The sequence below is a fragment of the Calypte anna genome, chromosome W, assembly GCF_003957555.1.
Source record: "Calypte anna isolate BGI_N300 chromosome W, bCalAnn1_v1.p, whole genome shotgun sequence".
Taxonomy (NCBI): Eukaryota; Metazoa; Chordata; class Aves; order Apodiformes; family Trochilidae; genus Calypte; species Calypte anna.
Genome location: NC_044276.1, coordinates 25236030 through 25262927, shown reverse-complemented (window position 1 = coordinate 25262927; position 26898 = coordinate 25236030). Strand labels below are relative to the sequence as shown.

The following is a 26898-nucleotide window of genomic DNA, read 5'->3' as shown; positions in this document are numbered from 1 at the left end:
CTGTTAGCTGCTGCTGCTGGGGGCGCCTGTTTCCCCCAGCCCCGACAGTATACAGGCACTGCAAAGGAGGCCGCTTTGGCTCCACTACTCCCTCCAAGCAGCCCTTCCTGCCGCCATGGCCCAGCGGCGCTGTCCCCTCCCCGCTGTTGCTCCTCCTCCCTGCTCTGTCCCAGAGCGCAGGACTGACATCACGCCCAGAGTTTCCATCCGATTAAGAGAGGAAGAGGTTGAGCGTAGTGGCAGCGCAATGGCGGGGGTCGGAAGGACTTAAGCGACGGCGGCGGAGCAATACACCATCCACTTCCCAGGCTTTTCCCTGCTCAGTTTGGGGCCCTATTGTTCAAGCCGGTGGGGGCTAGAGGCGATCCTGCAGCGTGGGGCTGTTAATGAGCCGGAGGCCCAGGCTCTGTGACGACTACAGGAGCAGACTCCAACCCTAGGTTGCTGCACAGATCTCTCCGTGGGGTGAAGCGCCGTCTCGCACTAGGCCAGCCCTAGAGGGCCGGGCGCACACACGCAGGCACGCAGGTAGGCAGAGGTCCGCCATAGCCCCTTTCCCTGATACGGAGTTGTGTGGTGGCTGTCGCTTTCAAAGATGGATAGGGAAGCGACTGGCATTGAGAAGAAGGGGTTGAATGCCCAGCGCAGAGATGGGGTCCTGACCCCCTCGTTTTTTTCCTAAGAGGGAGGGAGGGAACTGTGAGAGCAGAGGCGGGCAGCCGCGATTGAGCCTCTTTCGCTGTGTCCTATGAGGGGAGCCTGTGACGAACTGGCTGGGAGGCAGGAGTGCGGCCTTCGCTCTTTGGCCATGGGGGGGCGCTGGGAGAAGCAAGCACAGAGGACAGTAACCGCTTAGGCAATACTACCAGGAAGCCTTGGCCAGGACCCACGCCTGTACGGGTCGCGCCACCAGCAGAGGGCCGTCTCCAGGGGCGGGAGGTGAACCCGCGGGAGATTATGAGGCAGCCCTGGCCTGGGCTCTCCCCGGGAGCGCTTTGGTAGCGGTCGGTCACGGGAGGCCGCGAGAGCGTGATGCCGGTGGTTGGGGGGAATCGTCGCAGAGCAGGGAGTGGGCGACAAGAAGTGAGTTTCGTGGCCACTAAAGATGTTTCCTGGGGCCTGGGGAGTACGGGTCCTGGAGGCGGAAAGGTTGTAGCAGACAGCGCGGAGCTTGGCTTTGTCGGGCAGCAGCGGTCGATCCGCTAGGAACCATTAAGCTGCCCGGCTTGCCGCCGCGGGGGCCTCTGGTCTTTTCTATCAACGCTCTATCCTATCACTTTTCTTCCGTCATCGCCTTTGTTTGCCGGTTTGAGTGGCCCTGTCGTCTTAGATAAATGCCTGAGCGCAGGGCTTTTTCCATCCCGGAACGAGGAGGCTCCCGCCTCCATCATGAGCTGTCGGGCGGTATTAGAGGAGTGCACCTCGAGGCGGGCAACCTGCAGGCGATCCCAAATCGCTATTACACCACTGAATCTGATTATCAGTGAGTTTATATTTGCATTACATTTAAAGTGAACCTAAACTTTTTCTAGGAGCATCTGACGCGGCAGAGATCCGATTGAAGACGTTCATTTATATGAAATAACTATCACTCCATCCGTGGGATCCTGTTAGCTTGATGTAGTTGACATTCTCTGTTTTCCTCTCTCTTCCCCCACTGGATGTAAACATTTTTTCTTTGCCTGGAAATAATTCTTATATGTTTGGTTTGTGCATTAATAATTTTGCTATTCAGATCTTGGAGCATTAATGACCATAATTTATGTGTTTGGGGAGGCTGTTTTCCTTTAGAAGTTAGATCTGATTATTCTTAAGACAGTACTATGGCATACCAAAAGCTATTTTTCAGTTTAAAAAAGTTGTCAAATGTGATAGATATGCCCTTTCAGTTTTGTTGTGGCGAGACAGGTAATTTTCAATATCTTTCAGTTGCAACCATCAAATATTTCAAACCATGTAAACATTTTCTTTTACTATTTTAGGTAGTTTGTGAAAAATCTTCAATACTTGCAGAGAACAGTTGAGTAAACAAGTCACCTGGAAAACAGAGTGCCAAGAAGTAGATTGCCCTCTAACCTGAGTGGACTTCTATTTCTCTTTTAAGCATCTTAGTATTTACAATGAATGGACACAGTGATGAAGACATTATAAGAAATAGTAGTGAAGAGTCAAGGTAAGCACTTTTTATCCTTGGCTACATATTCTCCTGTATCTTGTTTATTAGAACTGGTTTACATTTTACCTTTGTGCCAAAGCTTCCTGGTAAGCAAGTAGACCGTTATTTGGGAGGACGGGTCATGCTTTTTTACAGATGCTTAATCTGCTTTTTAGAATTAGTTAGCTTCATTTAATAACTATAACAAACATGTATAAATATCTTACATAATACAGTTTTAATACTATTTAAGTTCTATCAGCATTCATTATTCTTTTCCCTCAAACTTGTCTGAAGTGTCAAAAGCTGAAAGATTAGATTGAAATGTTTAAGTAAAACTCATGTCTGTGAAGTGCAGGGCATGCATGCATAATATGTGCTGTATAAACCCCAAACTAGGCTATCTCTAAAGTTGGAACAGTAGAGTTCTAGTGAGACTTCCTTTTTTTGTTGAATTGTTAAAGCAGTATAACTGAAAGCCTTAACTTCATGTTTGTTTTCTAAAGTGAAAGTACAGTTTTCCCATCTGTTTTATTAATTAAAACAAAAAAAAATTAAAAAATCCACCCCTCTAGTGTCAATAACTGGTGTTCTAGGATGTCTAGAGGGTTTACTTAGTTTGACAAGCCTGGTTAGAACCACCCTGCTGCAAGATGAGGAGAACAGTAAACTTGTAGGGGTGAAATTAATTTTTTATTCTAGAACACTGCTAAATTCTACAAGTATCTACTGTGCTGGTTAGTTAATATTTCTAAAACTGGGAGTATGATGAGTGCTGCAGATATATTCTTAAAGGCAGACTAACAAATAGAAGTGGTTGTGATCGTTTTGTCAGTCTACCCATCTGTCTCCTCTTTCTGATCATAGCCTGTTGAACCTGTTAGTTGATTCCATCTGTCAGAGGTCATAAAGAAAACTGAATTCTGTGGACTGTGAAAACAGGCAGTTGGATAGAGGGGATAGATCTAAATTATTGGTATAAGTGAAGAAATCCAAGAACAACATAATGGACAGCTGATCATTCAGCATGTGGCCATTAAGCTTGCATGTAGCATAGTGAATAATAAGGTGGGAAGAAGGGGAAAGAGAGTTTAGGTGAAATGTTAGTCAGAAGTGTTCAGGTGATAGTAGGTGCAAATCTTTAGGAAACCTATGATCAGTAAACCTAACAAAGCTTTTTTAAGCTTTTTTTTTTTTTTTTTTTTACTGAAAGCTTCTGTATTATACTTAGAAATATCCCAAAAAGTCAGTGAATTTTGAATCTTGTGAATAATTTGTAAGGTTTTTTTGTTTGTTTTTTTCATTCTTGAGATTTCTCCTTCCAGTAAAGATGGTACTTGTCTAGTTAGCATACAAATATTTGGCTTCTTCTAAGAAGTGGCAAAATATTCCTGATTACTTTTTTAAAAAAGAAAAAACAAAAGAACCAACAACCCCCCCCCAAAAAAACCCCAAACAAAACAAAGCAAAAAAAAAACCCCAACAAAAAAAAAAAAAAAAACCAAACAAACAAAAAAACCACAACCAAACACAAAACAAGCCTTGTCAGTTCAGTAGAGGAATATGAACAAAATAAAACAGTGTGAACAAAGCTAGTCATCTGAACTTTTAGAGTTATAACTAAGACCTCCAATAAATATTAACTTATGGGGGATAACTCTGATGACTTTGTATTTAGGAGTTGTTTAGCAGTTGAAATGAGCCACCTAGCTAAAGATAATGTAGGAATAATGCTGCATATCAAACTATGACCACTTGTAAATACCAGTATATCAGTTATTCAAAAGTTGAAGCAATTCTCATAAGACTGAATCAACTAAATATCAAAAAAGCTTCCAGGCACCTTTATTCTAAGTAAATATAAGGAAGAAGCAAATTATTTAAAACATGATAGTTGCCCATGAAAGCGAGACTTTGTTCTGTCTTAAATATGCTGCTGAACACATTTTAAAGCATTAAAAATGCTTAAAAGTGTTAAATTCCCCCCCTCAGGCTTATATCAGTCACTAACCCTGTAGTGTAATTCACAGGCAGATCTCAGAAAACCTATTGCTTGCCATTTACTATCAGAAAACTTTAGGTGAAGGCTTCCAATATTAAAGAATTGAGCCCTTTTTCTGTCCAGCCTATTTTCATTATTGTTGGTGTCATGTCTGTTGTTGTCACTGCCCTCCCCCCCCTTCTTCAAGTTTTCCAGAACTCTGAATGGTTTCTACTAGAAGGAAAATTCATTAAGGTAGCTGTAACTGTGGACTAACTGTAACCAGGGAAGTTAAGATGCATTTAGTCTTCAAATGGTCTGAAAATATGAATTCTACAGAATGAAAATCGGTAACAAAATAGCTACTACTGACAGCAAATTATCATTACTAGGCTTTTAGTGTTCCTGTTCAATTCAGAATGCTAGGAAGAGAAGCAAAACAAGTTGAGAAACTAATTGAGAATTGCTGCTGGAAAGAAACTGCAGAACAAGTCAGGCTTTGAAAAGTATGTAGAAAAGGAGAGATGAAGGCAGATACAGTGACAAATTTAGACTAGATATTAGGAAGAATTTCTTTACTGAAAGAGTAGTCAGGCACTGAAATGGGATGCCCAGGGAGGTGGTGAAGTCACTGTGCCTGGAGGTATTTAAAAACCATGTAGACGAGGAACTTCAGGAAATGGTCTACTTGGATGAGATGATTTTTTAGGGGGTTGATGGATGTGGTGATCTTAGAGTTTTTTTCCAATCTTTATAATTCTATGATTCTGTGAAACTAGACAGCAGCATTGGTGATAATGACAATAAATCTTTGAAAAGTATGTGACACAAAAAATATGACACTTTACAAATGCAGAAATGCCATTTTTCTCTCTTTGATGTCTGCATATTGTTCTGGGGTGACAGTCCTGATCACAATTAAATATAGGCAGATCTGAGGGAACCACCATCACTACTTTGGAAAGTCAAGAGAAGCAGTGGATCTGGACTGGCTTTAAAGAAATACACAGAATGATGGATACTGCTTTATATTGTTTCAAAGAAACTCTTACCATGAATTGCAGAAGTTGTGGAAAGCCTCTAGTATTCTCAGCAATAGGAGGGATGGAGAAAGGGCTAACTGGAAATCTTAGATTGTGTATACTGCCTAGCACTGTGGTAGCTGTCTTCTGTTCCCTGTGACTGACTGTGAAGAAGCATTTCTGAAGCATGTGGGAAAGAAATGACCAATTTGCCATGCCCCTGTGTTCCTTTTCACTGTTGAGCCTCTTCATCTGGCTGGTAGATGACCAAAAATCTTTCTATTGCTGCCAGTGCTGAGCCTGAAGTTCTGTTGTAGAAGTTGAATCCTTTTTATTTATTGTTTAATAACTTGTTGCACTTTTTGGACTTCCCTTGGCCATGTTAGCAACTGCTGAAGTTATAAATCTGTGCTAGTACCAAGCATGGTGAAGGTTATACATTGACATAAACACTATAATCTAATCTTGCTGCTTGATGGTAGAATTTTTGTGTAATAATTACAGTGGAGTCTACTCTCCAGTTTTTTATGTACTTGAAATCATTGCTTTGTAATGTTTTCAATAGATCTAGGTGAAATATCACAGATAAATATTATGTGGATAGCAAGTAAATATAAGCATGAACTTTATAGCAGTGCTCTGAGAAACTGACTCTTAAATTTAAGAAAAGTATTTTTGTTTAGTGTTCTTGAAAGCATTCTATTGCAAACTTGAATAGGAGTAAGTACTTGTTAGTTAGCTAGCATTAAGGAAGCTTAATGAGCAAAGAAGAGTAGTTATAGCTGAACTGCATGCAACACAAGCTCCAGGTAGAACTGGGAATGTAGAAGTGAAACACTGATGTCAGCTGAAAAGCAATCTGGTTTCCCATCTCTTTCTTCTTCCTGTGTTTCCTGTAGAACAAGACATGGAGCGCTTGAGCAGACCTTACTTCTCTTTAGGTAAAAAAGACTGTGCTTAGTAAAGCTTATCTAGAAAGTAGCTGGCAGGAGTTAATTGCATTTCCTTTTTCCAGTAAGCAGAAAGTGGCTTCTTGCACCAAGGTACTTTACCATTACGTTCTCACAAGCTGATGTCAATACAAGATTGTAATTTCTTCTGTGCCTGGGAAGATCAGAGAACAGATCCTCCTACAAGCTATGCTAAGGCTGATGGAGGACAGGGAGGTGATTTGAGACAGCCAGCTGAGCTGTCCTGGTTTGGGCCAGGATAAAGGTGATTTTCTGTCTTGTACTTTTGCTTTCAGCTAAGTCTCTTGTAAGTAGTTGCACTTGCTGAAATTAACAGCAAGTTTCTCAGACAGTGTCTGCTTCTAGGACTGATAACACTTGATGTTGATAGTTACTGCTAGAGACTGGTATGCAGAGCCAAGGACACTGCTCAGCTCTGAGGAACATTTTACCCTCCAGAAGGAAGAAAGAGATCCCACCTGAGCCCTCCTTTGGGGAGGAACGGACAATATAGATGCCAGAATTGACCAAACAGAGTATTCCATCCCATATACGTCATACTCAGTATAAATTTGAGGCATCACGAGGGCCAAGCCATGCTTCCAGCTTCCAGCTTGCTGCCCTTCCTGCCTTTCCTGCTTCCCTTCCTTCACCCCTTCCCTGTTTTTGCTTCGGCATTCTGGGAGGATTCCGTCTGTTTGTCTGCCTGTGGTCCTGATCCGTGCCAGCCCATATCTGTGTGTTCCTGCATCCAGCTCCCAACTGCTGCCGACTCCAGGAGTCCAGCCAGGACTTTCCCAGGGCTGCCCTGCAGCCTCGGTGGTGACGTGAGAGTTATTGGGGGAAAAGGGGGGAAGGAACGTGGTATCACTTTTCCTGTATATTTGTATATATTTAGTAATTTTTCCTATTTATCATTACTGTTTCATTAAAGTTGTGTAGTTTAGTTTCCAACCCATAAGTCTCTCTCCCTTATTCTCTCTCCTTTCTTTATCAGGGAGGAGAGACAGATTAATAGAGAGCGTCTGTCACTCGGTTTAATTGCCGGGCCAGTGTTAAACCGTGACACCAGTATGGCTTTACTAGGGGCAAATCCTGCCTGACCAATCTAGCGGCTTTCTACAGTGGAGTGACTACACCAGTCGACATAGAAAAGCAGTGGATGTCATCTATCTGGACTTCTGCAAGGCCTTTGACGCAGTCCCCCACAGCATCCTTCTCTCTAAATTGGAAACATATGGATTTGATGGGTGGACTATTCGGTGGATAAAGAACTGACTAGATGGTTGCATCCAGAGAGTAGTGGTCAATGGCTTAATGTCCAAATGGAGATCAGTGACAAGTGGTGTCCTTCAGGGGTTGGTACTGGGACCAGTACTGTTCACCTTGAGGGAGGTGATTCTGCCACTCTATTTGCCTCTTGTGAGACCCCCACCTGAAGTCCTCAGTACAGTAAAGATATGGACCTGCTGAAGCTGGTCAGGAGGAGGGCCACAAAAATTATAAGCGGGCTGTAACACCTCTCCTATGAGGACAGACAGAGATTTTAGCTTGTTCAGCCTGGAGAAGAGAAGACTCTGAGGAGACCTTATACTGTCCTTTCAATACTTAAAAAGGAGGCCTATAAGATAGATAGTGTCCTTGTTTCAAGGAAACAGAATAATGGGCTAGTCATGGAGGGCAGGCCATTAGTAAACTGCTGTAGTTAAGCCCTGGATATCATAGAATCATAGAATGACTAGGGTTGTAAGGGACCTTAAAGATCATCTAGTTCCAACGCCCCTGTTTGGGCAGGGACACCTCCCAATAGACCAGGTTGCTCAAGGCCCCGTCCAACCCGGCTTTGAACACTCACAGGGAGGGATCATCCACAACATCCCTGGGCAACCTGTTCCAGTGCTTCACCATCTTCATAGTAAAGGATTTCCTCATAATGTCTAACTGACATCTCCTCTCTTCAAGTTTCAAATCATAGAATCATAGAATTGGCTGGGTTGGAAGGGACCTCAGAGATCATCAAGTCCAACCCTTGAACCACCGTTGCAGTTGCTAGACTATGGCACTGAGTGCCACATCCAGTCTCTTTTTAAATATCTCCAGGGACGGAGAATCCATTACTTCACTGGGCAGCCCATTCCAATGCTTGATCACCCTCTCGGTAAAGAAATTCTTTCTAATATCTAACCTGAATTTCCCCTGGCACAACTTAAGACCGTGCCCTCTTGTCTTGTTGAAAGTCGTCTGGGAAAAGAGACCAACGCCCACCCGGCTACAAACTCCTTTCAGGGAGTTGTAGAGAGCAATGAGGTCTCCCCTGAGCCGCCTCTTCTTCAGGCTGAACAGCCCCAGCTCCCTCAGCCTCTCCTCATAGGGTCTGTGCTCGAGTCCTTTCACCAGCCTGGTTGCCCTCCTTTGGACCTGCTCCAGGACCTCAATATCCTTCCTAAACTGAGGGGCCCAGAACTGGACACAGTACTCGAGGTGTGGCCTCACCAGGGCTGAGTACAGGGGCAGAATCACTTCCTTGGACCTGCTGGCGACGCTGTTCCTGATACAGGCCAGGATGCCATTGGCCTTATTTGCTACCTGGGCACACTGCTGGCTCATGTTCAGCTTCCTGTCAATCCAGATTCCCAGGTCCCTTTCTGCCTGGCTGCTCTCCAGCCACTCTGTGCCCAGCCTGTAGCGCTGCATGGGGTTGTTGTAGCCAAAGTGCAGGACCCGGCACTTGGCTGTGTTGAACCTCATCCCATTGGAATCAGCCCAACTCTCCAGTCTGTCCAGGTCCCTCTGCAGAGCCCTCCTGTCTTCCAGCTGATCGACACTTTCCCCCAGCTTAGTGTCATCTGCGAATTTGCTGATGATGGACTCAGTCCCTTCATCTAAATCATCAATAAAGATATTGAACAGAACTGGGCCCAACACTGATCCCTGGGGGACACCACTGGTGACCGGCCACCAACTGGATGCAGCACCGTTCAGCACCACACTCTGGGCCCGGCCCTCCAGCCAGTTCCTAACCCAGCGCAGAGTGCCCCTGTCCAAGCTGTGGGCTGACAGCTTCTTCAGGAGTATGCTGTGGGAGACGGTGTCAAAGGCCTTGCTGAAGTCCAGGTAGACCACATCCACAGCCTTCCCCTCATCCACTATACGGATCACCTGATCATAAAAGGAGATCAGGTTGGCCAGACAGGACCTGCCCTTCCTAAACCCGTGCTGGCTGGGTCTAATCCCTTGCCCATCCTGCAGGTGCTGTGTGATTGCACTGAGGATGATCTGTTCCATGACCCTGCCAGGCACTGAGGTCAGGCTGACGGGCCTGTAGTTTCCTGGGTCCTCTTTCTGGCCCTTTTTGTGTATTGGCGTGACATTCGCCAACTTCCAATCATCTGGGATGTCCCCAGTGTGCCAGGACTGTCGATAGATGATAGAGAGAGGCTTGGCAAGCTCTTCTGCCAGCTCTCTCATCACCCTTGGGTGGATCCCATCTGGTCCCATAGACTTGTGGTGATCCAAGCAGCTCAATAGGTCACTGACTCTTTCCTTCTGGATTACGGGGGGGTTGTTTAGATTCTTGTCACCTTCTACAAGTTCCAGAAGTCATCTGTCCTCAGGATAATCTCTCTTACTGTTGAAAACCGAGGCAAAGAAGGTGTTAAATACCTCAGCCTTTTCTTCATCTTTGACAACTATATTCCCGCTCATGCCCAGTAAAGAATGGATGTTTTCCTTGCACCTCCTTTTGCCAATAATGTATCTGTGGAAGGACTTTTTGTTATCCTTCACAGAGGTGGCAAGATTCTTTTCAAGTTGTGCCTTTGTCTCTCTAATTTTCTTTCTACACAACCTGAATTCCTCCCGAGTAGTTAGCCCTTTTTTCCATAACCGGTAGGCCCTCTTCTTTACCCTAATTTCTTTCAAAGTCTCTCTGTTCAGCCAGACCAGTCGTCTTCCCTTCCGGCTCGCCTTTTGGCACACCAGGACAGCCTGCTCCTGTGCTTTCAAAACTTGCTTCTTGAAATATGTCCATCCCTCCTGGACCCCTTTATTTTCAAGGGCTGTTTCCCAGGGTATACTCTGAACTAGTCTTCTGAATAGGCCGAAATCTGCCCTCCGGAAGTCCAACGTAGAGGTTTTATTGATAATCCTCCTTGCATCCCTGAGTATTGAAAACTCTATTATTTCATGATCGCTGAGTCCCAGCCGACCACCGACCACTACATCTCCCACCAGCCACTCTCTGTTTGTGAAAAGAAGATCAAGAGGTGCTCCATCCCTGGTAGGGTCAGTTACCAGCTGGAGTAGGAAATTATCTTCTATCTATCATTGTCCCTTGTCCTCTCGTTATACACCCATGCAAAAAGCCCTATCCCAGCTTTCTTGTAGGCCCCCTTCAGGTATTGCAAAGTCATTATAAGGTCGCCTGGGAGCCTCCTCTTCTCTAGGCTGAACACCACCAGTCTTCATAGGGGAGGTGCTCCAGCCCTCTGATCATTTTTGTGGGTCTCTTCTGGACACACTCAAGGAGCTCTATGTCCTTCTTATGTTGGGGACTTTAGAACTGGACACAGTACTCCAGGTGGAGTCTCACAAGAGCAGAGTAGAGGGGGAGAATGACCTCCCTTGACCGGCTGTCTATGCTTATTTTGCTGCAGCCCAGGACATGGTTGGCTTTCTGGGCTGCAAGCACCCATTGATGGCTCATGTTAAGCTTGTGGTCCACCATCACTGCCCAGTCCTTCTCCTAAGGGCTGTCCTCAATCCTTTCACCTCCCAACCTGTATTTGTGCATGGGATTGCCTTGACCCAAGTGCACAACCTTGAAATTGGCCTTCTTGAAATTCATGCAGTTTTCACAAGCCCACATCTCTAGCCTGTCAGTGTCCCTCTGAATGGCATCTCTTCCTTCTAGTGTGTTGACTTCACCACAAAGTTTGGTGTTAACAAACTTGCTGAGGGGGCATTTGATTCCACAGTCCATGTCACTGACAAAGATGTTAAACAGCACCATTCCCAGTGCTGACTCTTGAAGAATACCACTCGTCACAATCTCCATTCGGGCACTGAGCCATTGGTCACAACTCTCTGGATGCAACCATCTAGCCAGTTCCTTATCTACCAAATAGTCCACCCATCAAATCCGTATGTTTCCAGTTTAGAGACCAGAATGTCATGTGGGACAGTGTTGAATGCTTTGCACAGGTCTAGGTAGATGACATCTGTTGCTCTGCCTTTGTCCACCAAGACTGTGACCCCATCGTAAAAGGACACCAAATTATGCAGGACTTGCCCTTAATGAAGCCGTGTTGGCTGTCACCAATCACCCTTTTGTTATCCTCGTGCCTTAGCAGAGCCTTCAGGAGGATCTTCTTCATGATCTTGCCAGGCGCAGAGGTGAGACTGACTGGCCTGGAGTTCTCTGGGTCTTCTTTTTTTCCACTTTTGAAAATGGCATTAATGTTTCCCCTTTTCTAGTCAGCAGGTACTTCACCAGACTTCCATGACTTTTTGAATATGATGTACAGTGGCTTTGCAATTTCATCTGCCAGTTATTTCAGGAGCTGTGGGTGAATCCCATCAGATCCCATGGGCTTAGGTGGTCTTGAACCTGCTTTTCCTCTACAGAGGGAGGATCTTCCTTTTCCCAGCTGCTGCCTTTGGCTTCTGTAACATGGAAGGTGTGACCAGAGTCCTTTCTGGTGAAAACAGAGTAAAAGTAGTCATTGGGGACCTCAGCCTTCTCTACATCTTCGGTGACCAGCTCTCCCGTTTCCTTCTGGAGTAGGCCCACATTCTCCCTAGTCTTCCTCTTATCATTGCCATACCTACAGAAACTTTTCTTGTTGCTTTTAACCCCCCTTGCCAGATCCAATTCTCTCTGTGCTTTTGCTTTCCTAACCTGATCACTTGCTTCTCTGACTACTTCTCTGTACTTCTCCCAGGGTGACTGTCCTTGCTTCCATCCTCTGTAAACTTTGTTTTTACCCCTAAGTGTGTCCAAGATTTCCTTGCTCATCCATTCTGGCCTTCTGGCACTCCTACCTGCCTTCCTCTTCATTGGGACACACTGGTCCTGGGCATGCAGGAGGTGATCCTTGAATATGGACGATTGAGTCTTCCTATCCTAGCTCTCTGTGAGAGTAAAGCAATCCATTTACTCCAGGTAGCATCGGTAGCATGATGGGAAGATTCTCTACCTATGTACATAAAACCCAGTACAGGTAATCGTGGCACTAGGAGGAGCTGTGCTTCAGTACCAATCACTTCTGAAGCAGCTCTAACTCCTTCGTATGCGGCCAGTATCTCTTTTTCAGTGGCTGTGTAGTTGGCTTCAGAGCCTTTGTAGCTTCGACCTCAAAATCCTAGAGGTCGGCCTCGAGTCTCTCCTGGAGCTTTCTGCCAGAGGCTCCATGTAGGACCATCACCTCCATCTCCGGTGTAAAGAACATTTTTAATATCTGGCCCTGTTCGAATTAGTCCAAGGGCCATTGCCTGCACAATCTCCTGTTTAATACTCTCAAAAGCAGCTTGTTGTTCTAAACCCCATTTAAAGTCTTTCTTCTTAAAGTCTTTCCTTTTCTCCTAGTTACAGGGTCAACAAGTAACTGTGTGGGCTGAGGGGGAGAGGCTGAGGTGTCAGCAGCAGTAGCAGGGCTTGTTTTCTGAGCAGCAGCAGTGTCTGTGGGGGTAGAGACAGCAACTGCAGCTGTAGCAGAAACACTGGCAATGCTGGCTGGCCTTATCTGAGTTGTGCCTTTGCGCGAGGGGGGGCGAGAAGCAGCTGGGGAGGCAGGAGTGGGGGTGCTCTCTGTACGAGGAGCAGCTCTCACTCTCCGAACAGTAACTCTCGGCCTCCGAAAAGGCATACTCATTCTCAGTACTGTGGTTTTTGTGTTACTCCTCACCAATATATGAGAGAAATTAACAACACCCACCAGAAGATTGAGAAATGAAATGCCATTGCTACTAAAATCTGGTGGAGTCAGCCCAAAATACGATGGAATGGTATAATTTTCCAAATTAAAACTGGGAGTGTAATTACCAACCAAGTTTTTATCTCTGTATGAAACACTACTGCACCATGCACCATGATATACACCAGTGTTGAGGACCATATTGCAACGATGGTTCTTAAGCAGCTCTTATGAAAGACAAACCACAAAGTAACAGCAATTCCAGCTGCAAAAAGACAGATCGCATACCCTAAATACCAAAGGTATGGCACAATTGGTTTATTCTCCAACCCTGTGAAATTTTAGGGTGAGGCCCGAACTCGGGGCTTCGGCATTGCAGTACTGTGTCTTAGCCAGCTGCGCCACCAGAGCCTCACCTTGTGGGTGATGAGCGCTAGTGGCACAATGAGGGTAATACAGTGCTCCACAAGCAACTGGCCTCTCTGCAGACGTGCTCAGGACTGAGCTGAGCCTGTGCTTCAGGACTCACCTTTTATTGGCCCCCTGGTCCTGCTCATGCGCAGTGGGGGCCCACCCTAATTAGGCACAGGTGGGCTTGACACAAGCTCATGCCCACTCCCTGGCAATTAGGGGCACCTGGTTGCCTTGTTACACTACAATTACAAGAGAGGAAATTAACTCTGTCATGACCCAAACCAGGACATTCCACCCTGTATTCTATACCATTTGCATCATGCTCCAGTCATGACTCTCTTGTCCCTAAATACACCTAAACACAAATTATTACTATTTCTCTATACTAAAACCCACTAAGTTAATTTAGTCTATGATTGCAGATGTTCATCTATTGTATCAGACTCTTAAGGCAAGGAACAGTTGTCACAGTTTATGTCCAGGGTCCACAGGTTGCAGATTACATATGTTAACTTTGAGGAAGTTACTGGATGTCAGTGAATGAACCTAGTTTCATCACCTCAACATTATCCTGAAAAACACTTATTGAACACTTAGTTTATGCAACAAGTCACATAACAGCAATTAACGTGGGGCACAAATCCACAACTCCCAAATTTCCATGATCTACCAACTGAGCTAGTCAAGCAAAAATTAGGTATTCTAACCCAGTATTAGAATCCCTTGTGGTACATGTTGTGCTTCATCTTTCATCATCACCCACCAAGTCTTTCCAGGCCCTTGAGCGAAAGCAACCCCACAAATGGGTTTGCCTTTGCCCGAGGCAGGATAAACCCAAACTGTTTTCCCTAGCAGATTCTTTTCATGCACCACAGGTACTTTGTCCCCATCTACTATGTGTGGAAGATGTGACTGAGCAGGACCAGCTCGATTGATGGAACCCCTGGTGTTAACTAACCAGGTAGCTTTTGCCAAGTGCTTGTCCCAGTTTTTAAAGGTTCCACCACCCATTGCCTTCAGGATAGTTTTTAACAGTCTATTGTACCTTTCAATTTCTCCTGAGGCTGGTGCATGATAGGGGATATGGTATACTCACTCAGTACCATGTTCTTTGGCCCAATTACTTACAAGACTGTTTTTTAAATGAGTCCCATTGTCCTTCTCAATTCTTTCTGGTGTACCATGTCTCCACAAGACTTATTTCTCTAGGCCCAGGATGGTGTATCAGTCTGTGGCAATGACGCACAGGATATGTTTCCAGCCATCCTGTACTTGCTTCCGCCATTGCAAGCACATAGCACTTACCCTGGTGGATTTGAGGCAGTGTGATATAGTCAATTTGCCAGGCCTCCCCATACTTTTATTTCAGGCATCTCCCTCCATACCACAAAGGTTTCAACTGTTCAGCTTGCTTAATTGTGCCACATTTCACAATCATGGATAACCTGTGCAATAGCATCCTGAGTTAAGTCCACCCCTTGGTCATGAGCCCATTGGTATGGGCTAGACACAAAGCTAATTCTATACTGGGCCAAATCAGTACAGCTTTGATGGGGTTCTGAGCAACCTGACCCTAGCTGATGATGTCCCTGCTCACTGCAGGGGGTTTGGACTAGATGATCTTTAAAGGTCCCTTCCAACCAAAATTATTTTACAATTCTATATTTCCCTGTTTCCTACCTCCTTTGCAGATACAAGCTTTTGGCTATAATACTGGTTGTGTCTCCAAGTCAAAGCTCTACTGAAACTTAGTTTGGAAAGCAGCCTCTTCCCCTCCCTCCTCCCCTAGGGAGAACACATGATAAATTTAATTTGTGCTGGTAGTCCTCAGAGCCTTCCATAGCTGATCATCCTGTAGCCAGTGAATAGGGAAGTTCTTTACACTTTAGTAAAAATCATAGAATGGTTAGAGTTGGAAGGGACTGTAAAGATCCTCTAGTTCTAACCCTCCTGCATGAGCTGGGATACCTCCCACTAGACCAGGTTGCTCCAAGCCCCATCCAACCTGGCCTTGAACACTTCCAGGCATGAGGCATCCACAGCTTCCCTTGGCAATCTGTTCCAGTGTCATCACCCTCTCAGGAAAGAATTTCTTCCTAATGCCTACCTTAAAGTCAAAGCTATTCATCTTGTATGGTTTTTGTGTGTGTGCTGTAGATCTCTGTTTATGTATAGTACATATAAGAGGGTGTACAGGCAGAAACTAGTGGTTTCCCACAGCTGCATTAATTTGGATCACTAAGTTGACATAAACTCTACCCAGTATGCGTTGGTCTTCTGTGATTGAGCTCCTATAGGTAATTTTACTAGTGAATTTGAAACTTTTTAAAGCATGTATGATCACTGCCATAGCATCCCAAGATTTGATAGATGTTTTAGTAAGGCCTTGTTTAAAAAAAAAAAAAGAAACCACCAAAACTTGCTGATGCTTAGTTTGCCTTTTTCCATTTTCTTATGTTGATTTAATACTGGAGTAAGTAATACCTTGTGGATGGTAGGGCCTTTAAACTTTACCTTTCTGGTTTTTCATTACAAATTAGCTGTTAGTCTTTGGTATTGACCCTGCATTCTTCCTCATAGAGGGTTTCATTAGGGTATCCCTGAAACAATTGTGGTGAACCTTTTTTTTTGTTTGTTTTCTTTTTCTTTGTATTATCCTTTCTTCATCTCCCCATCTCTCTTGCTTCTAGCTACATATTTGTACTGTAATCTTGCATTTATTAATAAATTAATACTGACCGAAACTTTTACTGTTTTTCAGGTGTTATTATTAGTTGATATGCAATCTGGTCATATTACCTTCCTCATGTCCAAATTGGGTCAGAAGCATATTGTGAGAAGCAGAGATGATGAGACAGGTCTTATTTTGCTGATCCTGCTAAGCCCAGTGGGGAATCCATTCCCAGGTAGCTGCTGTAATGAGGCAGTGTTGCAAAGATATGGAGTCTATGTATTTTGCCTTATCACTGAATATTGTATGACCCACATCTGTTAAATGGTGTTACTTAATGGAGAGCATAGATGATAGTTGATCTCTTAATAAATACAATTATTTGTAATTAATAGTTTTTTACATCCAGCTCCTGAGCATATACTTTCAGTATCTATTAGACTTTTTCTTTCTATCTTGCAAGCCTTTTGTTTTTCAACTTGTCATTTCCTATGCTGAAAAACATTTTTGGTGGCATTTTGTCATCAGGGACTTGTCTGGCAGGTATTTACTTGGGTCTCAAGGTTTCTCCTTGCTGAATTCTCTTCATGTACCATCTTCCACAGTCTCTTTCACTTTTACCTATGGCACTGTGCTATGCTGAGAAATGCTGTTGTTTTATAATGCCTGAATTTACCCAACACTAAAGGTAAGGTAGCAGTGGTGTACAATATTACTGTACTTAAACTGTCTTTGGTGAATCATGGTGGATGTTGCCCTTAATTTCTTGTCAATAGTTTAAAATGCAGCCATATTCTACACTGGATGCCTTGCTTTTATTTTTCAAGTCAGGTTAATGTGTTAGTGTTATAGCATCTTGCCTGAAGTAGGCCTTTGAAAGGAATGAGAAGTTTGGAAGCAGCCTTGTTACTCCCTGGTTTTCTCTTCAGCAAGTGTAAGTAAATCCAGCGGTTGTATGTCTTCATATCTCCTCACTTCAAAATAAGGAAGCTTTTTTATGTTTTGTTTGTTTCTTTCAAAGTCAACAGATGCAGATGGTTGTTTGAGGTGCTGTGTACAGGAATACATTTGTGAATAGCTTCATTTTTTTCGCCTCACAAGTACAATTGAATTGCTGTTAGCAAAAGGAAGAGTAGTAGTTCTGTTTTGTGGCTTTAAACATTGTCAAGTGTATTCTAGTGCAGAAGTTGATCAACCCACCACCCCTTGCTGTCTGACAGCCAGATGAATTGTGCTGGCAGCGATAGACTTTAATAGCAGCTTTTGGGGTTTTATTGTTTTGGATTTTGGTATTATCTTTAGTGGGGGTTTGTTTCTTTTTAAATTCTTGCAACTCAAGTCTACATAATTAAAAATTATTTTTCTTGTGTGTTGTTGTAATCCCAATGTTTTCCTTCATGATATCTCTAAAATATGGTAGTATGTAACCTAATGAGGAATTTGATTTAAGTTTTAACTCTGTTCCTTTGTAAAATTGTTTTAGAATACTGTGTTTCTATGTTTTTGAATAGTCATGAAAAAATGTTTAACTTTAAATATTATTCTATTTAAATATATTAAATCTAATGTGAAATGAATGTACAGGTGTAATAATCCAGTGGCTCAAGCATATGCTAAGGTCACTGATTATATGACTTGATACAGAGTTTGTGTGAGCAATTTTACTGCTGTTATTTTAACAGTATGAGATGGTCTGCATAGATTTATGTTATGAATGAAAACACTTCTGGTTTTCCAGTTAGTTTTATAAACACTTTATTTAATCAAGTGTTTGGTTGTGTTTTGTATATTGTTGGTCCAAATCACAACATGAAATATAATTTGCAAGTAGTTCTTTAAAGAGTTTTCTCCCTATTGTTTTTATAAAAAAAAAAAAAAAGTAAAACTTGGGAAGTAAACCAGTTTATATTTGCTTTGAAGAAATGCATACTCAAAAAATAGATAAATTGGGAGGGGGAGGGGCACACACTGCTGATTTTGAAAGAACTTAAAACAGTTGTGTGTGTATACAGAAAAATATAGAGCTATGTAAGGCTTTGGGTGGGTGAGGAATACCCTTGTTTGTCTTGTCTACATTAATGATTAATGTTCTCCCTTCTTTCTTGCTTCTCTCTTTTTTTCCTTTTTCTTTTAAGGTTTATAGAAAAGTATCTGATTAAACTCTGACTTTTCATTCCTGATCTATTTAATCCAGCGCATTCATTTGTATGCTGTGTGTCTGGGCTAACCTAACAGCTGATTTATAGGCGAAGCTGAAGTCTTTTTAATGTAAGGTTTTTAAAATCCTGTTTAATTAGCCATTGTATAATATCCTGTGAACTTCTAATTGCAGACAATCAGATGATGATTCTGGGTCAGCATCAGATTCTGGATCTAGTTCAAGCTCTGGAAGCAGTAGTGATGGAAGTAGCAGTCAATCAGGTAGCAGTGACTCTGAGTCTGTTTCAGAGTCAGGCAGTCAATCAGAATCACAGTCGGATGCATCTAGAGAGAAGAAACAAATTCAAGCTAAGCCACCACCAAAAGTTGATGGATCTGAGGTAAAACAAAACATACAAATTAACCCTTTGTGTGGGAAAAAAAGCACTCTGCATAGCAGTTACAAGAGCACTTTTAATTAAAAAAACCAAAAACCTTCATAATTTTTACTTACAATTTTTACTTGATTGAGTTAGTGAACACATATGCTTAGCTGTCATAATGAATGTTGGGCTCTTAAATTCTCATCTCTCTAAATACCTACAGTTGCTTACCTAAATTTTATCACACAGAAGCACCCATTAACTTATTGCGTATTTCTGATGACAAAGACACACATAATGTTGTTATTTCTGATTTTTTTTAAAGTAATCTGCCAAATTTAGAAAAAAAAAAAAGTAAAAAAGTGGTGGTTAGAAGTCTCTGAAATGCAGTGCATAAAAGTTACCTGAACTCTTCTCTGTGTAATATGGCCTTAATTTGGATGATATAGGATATATATGAAAGATAATAAAATATTTCTTACCATAACATTCAAAGGTTGTTAAGGATCATTTTTGATCCTTAACATGGTAGTTTGGGTTGATGGCAAGTTGAATGCAAGTCAATACTGTGCCCTGGTAGCCAAAAGGGCCAACTGTGTCCTGGGGTGCATCAAGCACAGCATTGCTAGCTGGTCAAGGGAGGTGATTGTCCCACTCTGCACCACTAGTGTGACCCCACCTCCAGTACTATGTGCAGTTTTGGACACCAATATAAGAAGGGCATCAAACTGCTGGAGTGTAGTTTGGAGGAGGGTGACCAAGGTGGTGAAAGGCCTCATGGGCAAGACTTATGAGGAGAGGCTGAGGTTACTTGGTTTGGTCAGCTTGGAGAAGGCTGAGCGGTGACCTCATCACAGTCTGCAACTTTCCTCAAGGGGGACAGAGGAGGGGGAGGTGCTGATCTCCTCTCTCTGGTGACCAGCACTAGGACATGAGGAAATAATAGAATGAATTTGTGTCAGGGGAAATTCAGATTGGACCACTCTAGTAAAATGCTCTTCACTGAGAGGGTGATTGATCACTGGAACAGGCTTCTCAGGGAAGTCGTCATGGCACCAAGCCTGTCAAGAGTTCAAGGAGCATCTCATGCCGCTTATTTATATGGTTTAGTTTCAGGCAGTCCTGTGAGGAGCAGGGAGTTGGCCTTGGTGCTCCTTATGGGTCTCTTCCAACTTGAGATATTCTATGTGCTTTGGTATTTTAATGTCAAGGCTATTGTTATACTTACTGTAAAAACTGTGCTAGTGGTTTTCATAAAACATTCACAGAATCATGGAATTGTCATGGTTGGAAAGGACCTCTGAGATCACTGAGTCCAACCATACACACACACAACAAGCAAAAAACCAAACCCCCTACAATCTTGGCCACTAGAGCATGCCCTCAAGTGCCACATCAACATGTTTCTTAAATACCTCCAGGGTTGGTGACTCAACCACCTCCCTGGTCAGGCTGTTCCAGTGCCTGACCACTCTTTCAGTAAAGAAATTCTTCCTAATATCTAATTTAAACCTCCTCTGCTGCAATTCCTTTCAGCAGAAGTCTCACTGCTTTAAAATGCTATCAAATATTATTGTGTGCAGTGTTTTCTAGTGAATTTTTTATTATTAATAAAATTGAGATCCATTTGAATAGTGATGCTGCTCATCTAAAGTAATTGCATAGTAAACTTCAAAATTTCATTAGGTTTAAATGATTCTTGTATCTGAATTCCAATTCAGTTTTGGAAGTCCAGTCCAAGTATACTTGCTGTGCAGAGATCAAGAGTGCTTGAGAAGCAACAACAGCAGAAGGCAGGCTCATCAGACAGTGATTCAGAAGAGGTGAATAACATACACTAGTAAATAAAATGTAAACATGCATGTCTCATTACCCCATATGTTAGAATAAAATTATATTGAGCCAAGTTATGTTCTCTTAAATGTATGTGTTTAAAATTCTGGGTTTAGTCTATAAAAGTAATGTTCAAATAACTGACATGTTCATAAGGAAACATAGGGGAGGAAAATACTTATTTGCATGTATTCAGGTGAGTTGTGCATGTTTATTGCATATGTCTGAAGACAAAGCCACACATAATGATGAGATTTCCAATTTTTTTAAAAGTTATCTCTCTAATGCTTAATTTCTTCACATCAATAAATGATTGACAATTTCAGGCTTAGATACGGCTTGTCTTCTGTATGGGGAAAAAGTTGACCAAATTTAGGAAAAAAAAAGTAAAAAAAAAGTGGTAGTTAGAAGTCTCTAAAATGCAGTGCATAAAAGTTACTTGAACTCTTCTCTGTGTAATACGGCCTTAATTTGGATGATATAGGATATATATGAAAGATGATAAAATATTTCCTACCGTAAGATTCAAAGGCTGTTAAGGATCATTTTGTGGTTTTATTGATTTTGCTCATGCTCATGCTTTTGATACTGCCTCTTACAGTATCCTTCTGAACAGAATGTCTAGCACATAGCTAGATAAGTCCATAATGCAATGGGTGAACAGTTGGCTGATGGTTTGGGCTTAAAGAGTTGTAGCAAATGGTAGCAAGTCAGTAGTGGGGTTCCCAGGGCTGAATTTTAGGTCCAGTGCTTTTTAATGTTTTTATAAATGATCTGTATGCAGGAATTGAATGTACATTAAGTAACTTTGCTGATGATACTATACCAAGGAGGAGCTGTGGGCTCCCTTGAGGGTAGAGAGGCCTTACAGAGATATCTGAGAGCTGGGCGATCGCCAACTGTGTGAAATTTAAGAAGAGCAAGTGCCAGATTCTGTACTTAGGACGGGGTAATCCTGGTTATACATACAAATTGGGGCAGGAGAGGCTGGAGAGCAGCCCTATGGAAAGAGTTCTGGGGGGTTGGGTTGATGGCAAGTTGAATGCAAGTCAGTATTGTGCCCTGGTAGCCAAAATTTTCCTGGTGGTGTTTAAATGTGAGAGAATATAAAAGGTGAGAGAGCTCCCAAAAGGGCAGAAGATTTTATTCGACTTTTCATAGAGCCTTTATCTTGATTTATTAACTTGAAGCAGTCTAAACTATGATTATAAGTAGGCACAGTTATTATATTCTCAGTTTTCTAGAGTTTTGCTGATGTGGTATGTTCAAGGAGAAATAAGAAATCAATAGCAATCCTGGTCTTATTCAGTATCAGCAGGTACATTGAAGGGAATGAAGAGGTTAAGACATGAAGAATATTATTTCAATTTGAAAGTGAGAGCTGAATTATCTTTTTAGTGCTAAAAATACTTCATTCTTTTTGTGGTAATGAATCGTATATATTCTTTTCACCTGCAGGATTCATCAAGCAGTGCAGATTCTGCAGATGACTCTTCCAGTGAAACCAAGAAGAAACACCATAGAGAGTAAGATGTTTTTCATAAAGAATATAATTTCTTTTAGGGTGAAATAATGCTTATAAATTACCCAGGCTTCACTTCTATACACTTGAAAGTTTTCCCTGAAAATTATTGAAGAAATAGGAAACTAAATAAGTAGGTTGTCTCAAATAAAATTTAAGTTGGAATAGTATAGCTTATGTCAGATTTTTAAACATTTCAGAGGCAAAATCCCAAAAACTTACTGCAGGTTTCACAGAATCACATTCTGTCTTTGGTTGGAAGAGACCTTCAAGATCATGCAGTCAAACCTTTGACCAACACTGTAAGTTCACCACTTAACCATGTCCCCAAGGACCGGGTCCACATGCCATTTAAATTCCTCCAGGGTTGGTGACTCCACCACTGCCCTGGACAGACTATTCCAATGTCTGACAACCCTTTAAGAAAAAAATGTTTTCTAATGTCCAGCCTAAACCTCCCTTGGTGTAGCTTGCTCCATTTCCTCTGGTCCTGTCACACACCACCAAGGAGAAGAGGCTGTCTCCCTTCTCGCTCCACTCTCGTTTGAGGTAGTTGAAGAGAGCGATAAGGTCTCCTCATATCCTCCTCTTCTCCAGACTAAACAACCCCAGCTCCCTCAGCTGCTCCTCACAGGACTTGTGCTCCAGGCCCTTAATGAGCCTTGTTGCCCTTTTCTGGACACACTTCAGCACGTCTATGTCTTTATAGTGAGGTGCCTGGGACTGAATGCAATATTCAAGGTGTGGCCTCAACAGTGCCGAGTACAGTGGGATGATCACCTCCCTATTCCTGCTGACCACAGTGTTCTCAATACAAGCCAGTATGCCATTGGCCCTCTTGGCCACCTGCACACACTGCTGACTCATATTAAATTGACTATCAACCGATACCCCCAGGTCCCTTTCCAACTTTTAGCTATCTAACCACACTTCCCCAAATCTGTAGCTTACCATGGGTAAAGTTTTGACACTAAAAAACCTCTCTTGTGTAGTAAATAAAGCTAAGTTGAAATTGAGCTGTTTTTAAAGCTGTAGATTAAAAGGTTTGTGAAAAAGGTTATAGTTTCTCATTGGTAGTGATCTCTGGGGGCTGGAGTGTGCATTTGTGTTTTGTTTTGGGTTTTGCGGTTGCAGGGTTGGTTGGGTTTTTTTAATAAATAGTGTAGAGAAATAGGATTGTTCTCTCATTCCTCTTTTCCAGTTAATTAAATTATCTCAATGGTTGTTTAGGTGTTTTTAAATTTACTGTTTGCAGAAAAAAAATTAAGGTGGCAGATGATTCTATAGTATTTCTAAGACACACAGATGTATCAATCACAATGAAAATGTAATTTTTAGGAACAGTGTGTATTTAAGTGAAAGAACTGTCAAAGCACTGATTCTTAGGCTTCCTGATCTTAATGAAAAGGCCTTTAAGTAATATTCTACCTTTGAAGGCCATTAGAACTGTTTGAGCATCTTGATCAAAGCCCCCTAAACCTGATAATGGATGGTAGTACAAAGATTTAGCAACTTTTCAAGGATGCATGCCAGACTTACCCCCCCTCTCAGATTACATTTTTCTGTACAGAGACTGAGGTAAGGTACTGATGATCAGTGGGTACATCTTTCCTGTTGCACAGTGGATGATCTCAGCTATGCAGGAGCACAGAAATACTGCCACTGGAAGTCTCAAGTGGCTTACTCATAGTATCTTGCATGGGTGTGAAGCACTGATTTGGAAGCTCAGTGGGGGCTTTGGGGAGCCAATGCCTCTCATATTGCCATGGTTCAAGTCTTTCTGTGTGTTTGTCAAATCTGATTCTGCATTAATTTGGTTCCTGTGCAGAAGTTGCTAATTATTCACATGAGGCACATGGAACATAGCGATTAGAGAATGTTGTATTCTGCAAAATATAATCTTACGGGGTTTTATCACTTGAGCATAGGTAAGTTCCCATAAATATGTATCTTTCCAGCTAAAGTCTTAATAAGGACTTTGGGTTTATTGACGTCAAATTAACTTGGTTATTAAAGCTGTAATTTATACAGAAATCCATTTTTTTGTTTGATTTGGTTTTTACATCTGCCTCATGATAAAAGAAAATTTAATTAAACTCCCTTTGAAGCCATTGGGCAGTTTTATCTGTTATCCATTCATGATAAGCCTGTCCTTCCAGCTGAAATGACTATTCTAACATATTTTATTTCTGTGAAGAATGTTGAAATTAAAGCAGCAAATCAGTGGAGAATACTTGATTAAAACAAAACAAAGCCAAACCAAAAAACCCCAAAACAACAGAACTAATGTGAGTTACTGTTTTCTGTCTCAATATGTACAGTGAAGACTGGCAAATATCTGGTTCAGGGTCAGCATCAGGAACTGGTTCTGAATCAGAGGAAGATAGAGAGAAAAGCAGTTGTGAAGACAGTGAATCTGACTATGAGCCAAAAAACAAGGTCAAAAGCTGGAAACTTCCAAGCAGGTAAGAAGTCTTGCATTTTAGATACTCTGATATTATTTCTAATTCGCAATCAAATATTGTACTACTATACAAGCAAATGAAAACATTAATATTTATTACATGACTTTGAAGACATTTTTTAAGCTAAAGATGTTACCATACCAGTGGTTTGTGTTCTGCCTTTCCTGTCTGCTCCAACTGAAAGTGGTATAACTGAGCAGTCATGTACTATATGTATACAGAAACAAATGCATAAGACTTGTAGTTGTCTGTGTTGAAGCCCCACTGTTGTGTTGTATGTTATTGTCTTCAAGAATTGAGCTGAAAAGCGGCAATAAGATTGCAGGACAAAAAAAGAAGCAGCTTGATTTATTGGATGGTGGTGACTATGACAAGAGAGGATCTCGTCGCCAGGCAACAGTCAACGTTAGTTACAAAGAAGCTGAAGAAATCAAGACAGATTCTGATGATTTGTTGGAAGCTTGTGGAGAAGATGTCCCGCAGCCTGAAGAAGATGAATTTGAAACTATAGAGAAGTTTATGGATAGTCGAATTGGCCGAAAAGGAGGTATTTTTATCAGTGGTCTTTAAAATGCTGCAGTGCATTGTGGTGCAATGTAAACAGCAGTTGTTCTCAACTGTAGGGTAACCCATGATGTTTGTGAAGAATAAATTTAAAAATACCAGAAAGTAATCTTATTCTCTTTTTCATACTCATAAGGATGTATCTTTTGTAATCTTTATAAAGTAAATCATAGTAGAACTTAAGTAACTAAGTAATGCAAAAAGAAAAAATGGAGTGGAATATAGCTCCATATTGCATAAATGCATACCATACCGTTACACCAAATTTGCACAATTTATTGATACCTGATAGATATAAACTGTATACAGGGGGGTGGAGAAAAAGTGGACTGGATATGACAACTAACCAGTTTGCTTGCATGTGCACTTCTAAAAGTAATTTTATCAATGATGGTAGATGTGTCATATTTCTAGCAGCTGATAGGATATAGTGTCCTGCTTATGTGTTTGTTTGGGGTTTTTCACTCTGCAAATCAGGATTCTGATTATAGAAAACTTGAGCCTACTCACACTTCAGAACTGCCTTTATCCATTAGTTATGCCTGATCTCTAGAATTTTTGACCTGTCTCAAGATCTTGCATTCTCTTTACTCTCAACAGTGTGTCCTTGTGGTAAAGAAGGCTAATGGTGTCCTAGGCTACATTAGGCAAAGTATTGCCAGCAGGTCGAGGGAGGTGATCATTCCCCTCTACTCGGCACTGATGAGGCTGCACCTGGAGTGCTGCATCCAGTATTGGGCTCCTGAGTACAGGAGACTGATGGCACTACTGGAGAGTCTGACAAAGGGCCACAAAGATGATGAAGGGACTGGAGCATCTCTCTTATGAGGAAAAGCTGAGAGAGCTGGGATGGAGAAAAGGCTCAGGGGGGATGTCTCATTAATGTATATAAATACCTGAAGGGTGAGTGAAAAGTGGACAAAGCCATGCTCTTTCCATTGGTGTCCAGTGAAAGGACAAGAGGCTATGGGCACAAACTGAAATACAGGAGGTTCCTTTTGAACATCAGGAAAGACTTTTTTGGCTGACTGAGCCCTTAAATAGGTTGCCCAGAGAGCTCCTGAATTTTCTCCCTTGGAGATACTCAAAAGCCATCAGGAAGTCATCCTGGGCAAGTGGTTTTAGGTGACCTTGTTTGAGCATGGAGGTTGGACCAGATGACTTGCAGAGGTCCCTTCCAACCTCAGCCATTCTTCGATTCTGTGAATTGTATTTATAGCATCCATAGTAATAATTGAATAGTAGGCTATTCAAGTCTCAAGGCTGATTAAGCACAACATCAAATATCTGTTATATTTTCAGAGATGAGAAGGATATAGCAAACATGACAGCAAGCAGTGTTAGTGGAGCATTCGCTATGGATCACTAGGAAAACTAGGAATGCGAAGAAAATTCTCATGAAATGAGATACTGCAGGTTAGAGAGCGCTTTTGGTTGTTTTTTTATAGCTACATCAGAATTCTTCAAATAAGAGGAGTGACATAAGAGTTGTAGATTTAATTAGTCAAGTTACATGCATCACAAATTGCTTTCAGCGGTATTTTTTTTACTGGTTAATTTATGGCAGTGCACGCCTAATCAAGCCTTATGGTGTGGTTTCTTTATCAGCCACTGGTGCTGCAACCACCATCTATGCAGTTGAGGCAGATGGTGACCCAAATACTGGGTTTGAAGAGTCAAAGGAGCTAGGAGAAGTACAGTATCTTATTAAGTGGAAAGGATGGTCACACATCCATAATACTTGGGAAACTGAGGAAACACTGAAGCAACAAAATGTAAAAGGAATGAAGAAACTGGACAACTATAAGAAAAAGGATCAGGAAACAAAACGCTGGTGAGTAATTTTATGACTACTTCCACATTGCATATTTTTTATAGCAATATA

At 42.1% G+C, this 26898-nt stretch overlaps 1 protein-coding gene across 1 annotated transcript in view; it reads left to right on the top strand.

Moving 5' to 3' along the window:
* Positions 1 to 218: 218 nt before the first annotated feature.
* LOC103539154 (chromodomain-helicase-DNA-binding protein 1) overlaps positions 219 to 26898 on the top strand; it is a 94981-nt gene continuing 68301 nt past the window's right edge. The window contains exons 1-8 of the mRNA XM_030468381.1: positions 219 to 524; positions 1987 to 2173; positions 18440 to 18647; positions 20351 to 20452; positions 21921 to 21988; positions 24306 to 24449; positions 24743 to 24996; positions 26622 to 26847. Coding sequence (XP_030324241.1) covers positions 2121 to 2173; positions 18440 to 18647; positions 20351 to 20452; positions 21921 to 21988; positions 24306 to 24449; positions 24743 to 24996; positions 26622 to 26847 — 1055 coding nt within the window. The 5' untranslated portion in view covers positions 219 to 524; positions 1987 to 2120. The remainder of the gene's footprint in view (positions 525 to 1986; positions 2174 to 18439; positions 18648 to 20350; positions 20453 to 21920; positions 21989 to 24305; positions 24450 to 24742; positions 24997 to 26621; positions 26848 to 26898) is intronic.